Genomic DNA, 8809 nt, shown 5'->3' with positions numbered 1-8809 from the left:
CAGCAGATACCAGCTCTTATTTTTTTTAACCACTAGACCAACTAGTCAAACCAACCATGTGGATATTTCTGCACGTTGACAATTTATTCCAGACTTTTATATATACTGTTATTAATTTACTCAGGCTTACCTAAATGTATAGCAGACCCCTTCCCCAGCCTTCCTGTGAATGGATGCTTTGTCTGAGGATACTGGTCCCAGTCTGGCTGCAGGCCGACATAGACGGGACTGCTGCTGCTGAAGTACAGTCTGTAAAATACAACAATTCAGTCCAACTCTGCCAGGGTCAACTATGAAATTAACAAAGGAAATCCAACAATATCAAACAGGAATAATAATGAGATGAGAAAAAGTTGGCCTAAATGTTCACCTTTAAAGTTTATGAACTTAATCATTGATTCACTCATCTACCCAAAATCCATTTGAATATTTTTTAAAAGCCTCATTTACATTAATTCATCACAAAGCATGTAATTAATTCCATTTTTTTTTTCATTTTCAAATTGCTTGACAGCCCTTATATAGGCTACATATAACCTTATGGACACTTTGGTGCCACGTTTATATCATAAAAACAGACTAAAACCATCCAACAACAAAAGTCGTAGTAAACAAGAAACTTGATGGTAAGAAATCAAAAATTGTTTCTCTGCTTCTGACTGGCTAGTAGTCCTTACCTAGGTACTGTCAGGGCATGCCCTTATGATCTGCATCTGACTGGCTAGTAGTCCTTACCTAGGTACTGTCAGGGCACGCCCTCATACTCTGCTTCTGACTGGCTAGTAGTCCTTACCTAGGTACTGTCAGGACACGCCCTCATACTCTGCTTCTGACTGGCTAGTAGTCCTTACCTAGGTACTGTCAGGACACGCCCTCATACTCTGCTTCTGACTGGCTAGTAGTCCCTACTACTATCAGAGCACGCCCTCATACTCTGCTTCTGACTGGCTAGTAGTCCTTACCTAGGTACTGTCAGGGCACGCCCTCATACTCTGCTTCTGACTGGCTAGTAGTCCTTACCTAGGTACTGTCAGGACACGCCCTCATACTCTGCTTCTGACTGGCTAGTAGTCCTTACCTAGCTACTGTCAGGGCACGCCCTCATACTCTGCTTCTGACTGGCTAGTAGTCCCTACTACTATCAGAGCACGCCCTCATACTCTGCTTCTGACTGGCTAGTAGTCCTTACCTAGGTACTGTAAGGACACGCCCTCATACTCTGCTTCTGACTGGCTAGTAGTCCTTACCTAGTGTTGGGGAGTAACGGAATACATGTACCGGCGTTACGTATTCAGAATACAAATTATGAGTAACTGTATTCCGTTACAGTTACAATTTAAATAGTTGGTATTTAGAATACAGTTACATTGTTGAAATCAATGGATTACATGACGATACTTTTTTTTCATTTTCAAATTGCTTGACAGCCCTTATATAGGCTACATATAACCTTATGGACACTTTGGTGCCACGTTTATATCGTAGTAAACAAGAAACTTGATGGTAAGAAATAAAAAATTGTTTCTCTTTTGAAGAGTATGGAAGTCCCCTAATTATACTGTAAATGATGATATTTCTTGTAAACAAAAGGCGTTTTCTGATGGGGCATAGAAGAGTTTCTTTCAATGTTTATTGTCCATATTCTCATATTCAATTCAGTTAATCTGAGGAGACAAATTCATAAAACACATGATTATACATGGGTTAAAAATGCCCTGGCCTTGATTAAAACCATAGGCCTATATAAAGACAAATGGTTTTCTGTGTCTGTGTGTGTGTGTGTGTGTGTGTGTGTGTGTGTGTGTGTGTGTGTGTGTCTTCTTCATACACAATAAAGACTTTCTTAAAAAGGAAAAGACAACATTTATTACCCTACTATCATGTGTGAACCAATCTGGACCAATCACAAGGGTGTGTGTGTGTGTGTGTGTTTGTATGTGTGTGTGTGTGTGTGTGTGTGTGTGTGTATGTGTGTGTGTCTGTGTGTATGTGTGTGTGTGTGTGTGTGTGTGTGTGTGTGAGAGTGTGTGTGTGTGTGTGTGTGTCTGTCTGTGTGTATGTGTGTGTGTGTGTGTGTCTGTGTGTGTGTGTGTGTGTGTGTGTGTGTGTCTGTGTGTATGTGTGTATATGTGTGTGTGTGTGTGTATGTGTGTGTATGTCTGTGTGTCTGTGTGTGTGTGTGTGTGTGTGTGTGTGTATGTGTGTGTGTCTGTGTGTGTGTGTGTGTGTGTATGTGTGTGTGTGTGTGTGTGTGTGTGTGTGTGTGTGTGTCTGTGTGTGTGTGTGTGTGTATGTGTGTATGTGTGTGTGTGTGTGTGTGTGTGTGTGTGTGTGTGTGTGTGTGTATGTGTGTGTGTGTGTGTGTGTGTGTGTGTGTGTGTGTGTGTGTGTATGTGTGTGTGTCTGTGTGTATGTGTGTGTGTGTGTGTGTGTGTGTGTGTGAGAGTGTGTGTGTGTGTGTGTGTGTCTGTCTGTGTGTATGTGTGTGTGTGTGTGTCTGTGTGTGTGTGTGTGTGTGTGTGTGTGTCTGTGTGTATGTGTGTATATGTGTGTGTGTGTGTGTATGTGTGTGTATGTCTGTGTGTCTGTGTGTGTGTGTGTGTGTGTGTGTGTATGTGTGTGTGTCTGTGTGTGTGTGTGTGTGTGTGTGTGTGTGTGTGTGTGTGTGTGTGTGTGTGTGTCTGTGTGTGTGTGTGTGTATGTGTGTATGTGTGTGTGTGTGTGTGTGTGTGTGTGTGTGTGTGTGTATGTGTGTGTGTGTGTGTGTGTGTGTGTGTGTGTGTGTGTGTGTGTGTGTGTGTGTGTGTGTGTGTGTGATCATGGTTACCAGGGTCAGTTTGCTCTGTTGTCAGACGGCAGTGTTGGGTTTCTCTGTCCTGGATCTCCTGCAGCGATAACATCTGAAGAGAAGAGAAGACAAACTTATTTTAAAAATAAAGAAAGGGGAGGACGGGACAATTTTGTAGATTTAAGTGCGGGTGACTGATCCAGTTACATTCTTTAGAAAAGATTCCAACTGACTCCAGGTCAGCGGTCGGGAGGGGACGTCACGCTCATCTGCAGGTGAGACAGCTGTACTGCAGGTCCTTCCAGCTAATAGAGGATGGTGGGATTTATGGGACATTTTTAAGAGCAGAAATAGCAAATTACATGACTTGATTTTGCAAAAAATACTTTTTTTTGCAACAAAACTAGCTCGTTATTATCCCAGATTCTAGAAAAAGTAGTTTTATCAAGTTAACAGTAAAAACACTGAGGCTTGAATGTTGTGTCTCTTGGTTTTAAAGTCTCATTACATGTCATGTTGATTCTGACTTGATATGTATCCGTCTGGTTCTGATACCTTTGTCTGTGCTGTGACTCATGCATGTGAACCTATATATTTTTTATTTTCTGTAGCAGCAAAGCAGGGGCGGAGACAGACGTATACATTCAGGGCTCAGCCAAAACCTAGCAAGGTCCAAGACAAGGGCATGCCCCATTTACAGCAGCTACTATTTTTCAAGCCATTTGATAATAGAATGTGTAAAAAATATGTACGTCTGTTGCAACAAATCATCCTGTAGAGCCTACATCCTGTTTGGTATCTAATTGTTCTCCAACTGTCTTCATCATTCTAAAAACCAAACTTCATTTTTCACTCCTGCTCCCTAAAGAGACCAAAAACTTGATGTTACTATTTATAAGTCATGCAGTTGTTTGGTGCATTCCTAATCTTGAAACCTATTTTTGTTACACTATGCTGGAATAGAGTTAACAGAATGAATGGCGATATTTCCCCAATGGAACTTTTTGCTCCACTGATTTGCCAGTTAAGTCAGAGAGGGGAAATTACACAAAGTTGAAATTATTTTCAAAATCTAAAAGATTCAACAGAAAAACCCTTGACTGTGTAACTGGTTTTCTGCAGTGGAACTCATCTCAGTATTAGGTCTGTTTATTGTGGACTTTTCTTGTTTGCCGTTCAACATTTTCTGCATGTCGAACATAACACAACATGACTAAACATCTAAAAATCTCACTAGCAGCCTCTGGTGGCCACCATCCTCAAATACACAGCAATATGTGAAAGAGTAGCAGAAAAAAACTGAGAGTACGGCTAAATATTCAATGGTTGTCCAGAAGTTGGCGTTAAGAAATGTCCCTAAAACAATTTCCCCTGTGAAAACCTGCACCTGTATGTATTGATCAGGAAGATATTAAAGGTTTAGTACAGAGCTATATCTACTGTATGTTCTATGGGAATCACAAGAGGCCCCATGACTCTAATGTCACAAACAATACGACATTATTGTTATTTTAAACATATTGCAATATATTATTTATTGCCTCTTTTTCCAAATGCTAATAATGTCCCCAAAGGAAAACTTTCTGAAAAATCTGTTTTATCTAAAAAGATAAATTCCTCTGTTTGCTCATCTCACATTTTTGCTGCAAAATGGGATTGTCAAGCAGACCAACGGACCAACACATGTATTTAATAAAAGACTGATACTTGGCATCTGTATATCGATATAGTATTGCCACAGAAAATATTTGAATACTATGCTGTGTTGATTCCCCCCCCATCCCAATATCACATCCAGGGAATCCTCCTATACCTGAGCTGCTGTGTGTGGTCTCTGTCTCTGGACTCCCCCTCCAACCCTCTTCGGACCAGGTCTTGGTGTTGGCGTGCCTCGTCAGCGATGGCAGGATCTGGTGTTGCTCTGCGGCTGCATGAATTCAGAGAGCTTGAGGACTGCAGGCAGCCAGATGACTTAAAGTGCTCATATTATGCTTTTTGTCTTTATTGTGTTATATTGTTTTGTGCACGTTATAGGTTTACAAAGTGAAAAAGCCCAAAGTCCACCCCAAAGGGACTTACCATCTCCAACAGAATACACTGTTCACAAACTGCTCCAAACAGCTCTATTGTAGTCCAGCCTTTACTTCAGAGACAAACGTGGTCACTTTGGAACACACGTTATAATGCTCACCTAGCTGCTAGCATGGCACGCCCTCATACTCTACTTCTGACTGGCTAGTAGTCCTTACCTAGGTACTGTCAGGGCACGCTCTCATACTCTGCTTCTGACTGGCTAGTAGTCCTTACCTAGGTACTGTCAGGGCACGCCCTCATACTCTGCTTCTGACTGGCTAGTAGTCCTTACCTAGGTACTGAGCATGTGCGACTCCCAACAAAGATGGAACAGCAGTGAGAGGTCTCACTCTGTAGCTAAAACAGAGAGCTCAACACACAGGGTGAAAAGAGGAGCTGCAGCAATGTGCAGTACAACAAAAATATGATGTTTTTTGAAAATTCAACCATGTAAACCTATTCTAGTACAACCTCTAAATACAATTATGAACCTGAAAATGAGCATAATATTAACACCAAAGTCAGCAATCCAAACTTTCTTAAAAAAAATTATATTGAGTCTAGGGCTGAAACTAACAATTACTGTATTTTAATTGTCGAATAATCATAAACAATTATTTTCAGGATGAATGGATGAATTGTTTGTTCTATAAAACGTCAGAAAATGGTGAAAAAAATGTGGATCAGTGTTTTCCAAAGCCCAAGATGACGTCCTCAAATGTCTTGTTTTGTCCACAACTCAAAGATATTCAGTTTACTGTCACAGAGGAGAGAAGAAACTAGAAGATATTCATATTGTTCCCCCAGGCAGTCAGAGGCACAAACCTTCCTCTCCACCTCCTTCCTCTATAAAGACTTGTGTGCAATAAACCAAAAAGTGCAATAACATTATGTGTATAGTGCCACCTCATCGTCTTTATTTATCTTGATTGTTATATTTTACTTTTTAAATTTTGTTATTTTCTTCTATTTTACCATTTCAATTTCATATTTCTGTTTGTCTGTGATTTAACGGTCATATTGAGAGCTGCTAAACTGTGTTTCGTTGTTGAAAACAATGACAATTAAGATCTTTTCTATTCTACATTTAAGAAGAATTTTTCACTTTTTTTTATAAAAAATGACTCAAGCCGATTCATTGATTATCAAAATAGTTGGTGATTCATTTAAGAGTATTAATTTAGTAAATAACTAACTTAGTCCTTTGACTTCTGTTACAAAAGGGGCGTGTGGATGCGTGTATTCTGCGTGATGGGGACTTTGTACATTTACATTTTTTTTATTCCTTTCTGTTACAGATCGTCTCGTCTGGGGAGAGATGTACGTGGATTATATCCAGGACAGCTGGGTAGAGTCCATATTGTCCACTCAAAGGACTGTGGGTAAGGCTGTGTGCGAATCTCTGCTCAGTCTGCCAAAAACAATCTTATACTTTCATACTCTTACTTACAAATGTATAAATCTTAAGTAAAATTTTGAATCACGGAAGGCTTGTGTCATGTTTTGTTGTCATTACTTAGAATTCCTCATGGGGGCGACAGAAACTACGCACTATAGCTTTAAAGAGAAAAGGCCAACTGTGCAAAATTTGAAGGGTTAAACCTCTGGGGATGATGAATGTGTTTGAGAAACTTGCAACACATCATGCAGGCTGTTTGTCATGAACCATTCGTACATACTGTATATCTGTGAAAAGTAATGCACTGTAATTTGTATTTATTCAACATATTTACCAATGTATACACCCCATTGACTGCTGGTGTATCTAATCTTTACTAGTCATTTTGGTGTCTAAACTTAACTGTCGTCGCCGCATGACGGTCATCTGTTGTCGGCTAAACTTAACTGAAACAACCGTCACCTCCCGGTGCCCTGTACCCGGCTCACAGTCACCTTTTCTTGGCTCAATTTAACTGTAAAGACTGCTTAATTTACCTCTCATGTGACTGACAGTCGTCGTAATTTTGTAGGATATGAATCGTTAACACATTCTCACTCCCATCTCGTAAAATACGGATGCTTGGAGGTGCCTTTGGCGTTGTTATTGACGCTATAAGTCTCCTTTAGTGTCATATCTAAATCGCTTTATCTGAGCGTGCTGGGTCGGGACTATTGGCGTCACTTTTGACGCAGGTTAGGTTAAGGAAAAGATCGTGGGTGGGCTTATAAAAGGTACGTTTCCGTGACACGCGGGACAAGAAAGGGACAGTTGGGTTTAGCAAAAGAAGAACGGGACAACCCATCCACCACCCCAGCCAACCTCCTTATGCGGAATTTCGGTCTTTCATACTACTCGCTATCGTTGTCGCTCTTAATACTACATCATCTTCAAGCGTCGCGTAGCTGCTGCTCTGCCCGGTGCGTTTTACACACACGCTTAAGTGTGTTTTTTGGGTCCTATCTGACACTGACAGCCACTGCCCCAAGCGTCCGTATTTTACGAGTTCAGAGCGAGAATGGGTTGGAATTGTTGTGCATAAGTTTTCAAACGATATCATACGAACCTGTTCATTCCTGTTCATATTTAATTGAAATAGCCAGAATAAATGTTTTGGTTATCTGGTCAGCAGTTGTTTAAATACTGTATCTTGTGTTGGACAGACAGAAGAAGTATAAAAACATGTCTACATGTAATTTTGATAACAATCACAATAAAATACTCCACTTTGCCTCTCAACATGCTGCAGCTACAGTGTTCCCGGTGGACGCTCTCAGTCCCTCCACGAGTCCCCTGACCCTCCGTGTGGAAACTACCAGCAGAGTTTTGACGTCCGCACCCTGAGAGCGCTGTCTGTCCTCCGTCAGTGCCCGCCTGTCCCGGAACAGCGCCCCCCTCAGACGGCCTACCAGGAGCACTTTCATTCTCCTCTCTTTCCGCAGTAGTTCAGCACAATGTGCTTTCAATGACAGATGAGGATGGAAATATTCTTCACACACACACAACACAGAAGTCATACTCTGATGTTTGTAATGTTCAGTGGTGGAAGAAGTATTCAGAACTTTTCATAAAGTACAACTAGTAATAACACAGGTTTCCCGTCATGTCAGAACAGCTGCAGAACCTAATGTTTCATGTAATCCGGTATATGAGAATGTACCGAATGTACGAGAAAATTTTCTTTTGTAAGAACAAGTGTACAGTGTGAACATTTTTCTTGTTTACAACTTTGTTCTAAATGTCTGATGATTGATGATCTTTATAATTTGAAGTTCTGAGTCCAGTAGTAACGTTAATATAATAATATGAGGCAGTCTTTGATTTATGGAGCACGATTCAAAATCTACGTTACAAAGTGCTTCACAAAAAAGCAAAATAAATGAGATTGACCTCCCCCGAAAAATGCTTCCATAAGTCATTTGTTCAATCAGCAATTCAGCTCTTTTTTTACATTTCTAGTGTTGACGCTGTAGTAATTATGACGGGAGAAAAGTTGAAAGTAAGTAGGATCCAGGTTGGAGTGGGGGGGGGGATACCCTCCTCCTCAGCGCTGTGGAGGAAGGTCTGGCAAAGCGAGACTTAGAAAACGTTACAGACCCCTGTACTAGAGGGTAGGGATAAACAACCTATATTGTTGTATGATTTGGAGCACTTTTAGTTATAAAATTATCAGGTTTTACAGAAAACGAATAAAAAACGATTTGGTGTATAAAACCTGTACAGTGTAGCTAAAAATTAGCCTGGGAAAACCCTGACGAACTCCCAAAAAATTTGAGATTTGCTCTGCAAGTCCGTCTGGCCAAGAGCCCATTCGGTCAGTGTAACGCTTATCAGTTCAATTTTCTAAGCACAAACAGACATTTGGAAAAACAAAAAATCCAATTTTTCATTTTTTTTCCACCTTAACAAAAAATTGGATCTTTAACCTGTTTTTCCAATTTTCTGTTTTTCAGAAAAATTACAAAATTGCGTCTGGGCTCCAATTACTCAATACTGCAATGGTATTCTCT

General features: G+C 40.5%; 1 protein-coding gene across 1 annotated transcript; it reads left to right on the top strand.

Annotated features, from left to right (window-relative positions):
• Positions 1 to 2855: 2855 nt before the first annotated feature.
• LOC118494980 (uncharacterized protein C1orf100-like) lies at positions 2856 to 7778 on the top strand. The gene is made up of 4 exons (XM_036000973.1): positions 2856 to 3063; positions 4587 to 4765; positions 6160 to 6243; positions 7549 to 7778. Exons 2-4 carry the CDS (start codon positions 4689 to 4691, stop codon positions 7742 to 7744), a joined length of 357 nt encoding a protein of 118 aa, XP_035856866.1. The 5' UTR covers positions 2856 to 3063; positions 4587 to 4688; the 3' UTR covers positions 7745 to 7778.
• The last annotated feature ends 1031 nt before the right edge of the window (positions 7779 to 8809 follow it).

Source organism: Sander lucioperca, chromosome 4, assembly GCF_008315115.2.
Source record: "Sander lucioperca isolate FBNREF2018 chromosome 4, SLUC_FBN_1.2, whole genome shotgun sequence".
NCBI lineage: Eukaryota > Metazoa > Chordata > Actinopteri > Perciformes > Percidae > Sander > Sander lucioperca.
The sequence above is the reverse complement of the archived record's forward strand: the minus strand, read 5'-3'. Positions and strand labels throughout refer to the sequence as shown.

Bases quoted from the DNA above. Each gene is read 5' to 3' on its own strand.
- LOC118494980 (XM_036000973.1), top strand. From the start codon at position 4,689: ATGGCAGGATCTGGTGTTGCTCTGCGGCTGCATGAATTCAGAGAGCTT. The intron at 4,766-6,159 runs GTGCTCATATTA...TTTCTGTTACAG, and splicing joins AGGCAGCCAGATGACTTAAA to ATCGTCTCGTCTGGGGAGAG. The intron at 6,244-7,548 runs GTAAGGCTGTGT...AACATGCTGCAG, and splicing joins GTCCACTCAAAGGACTGTGG to CTACAGTGTTCCCGGTGGAC.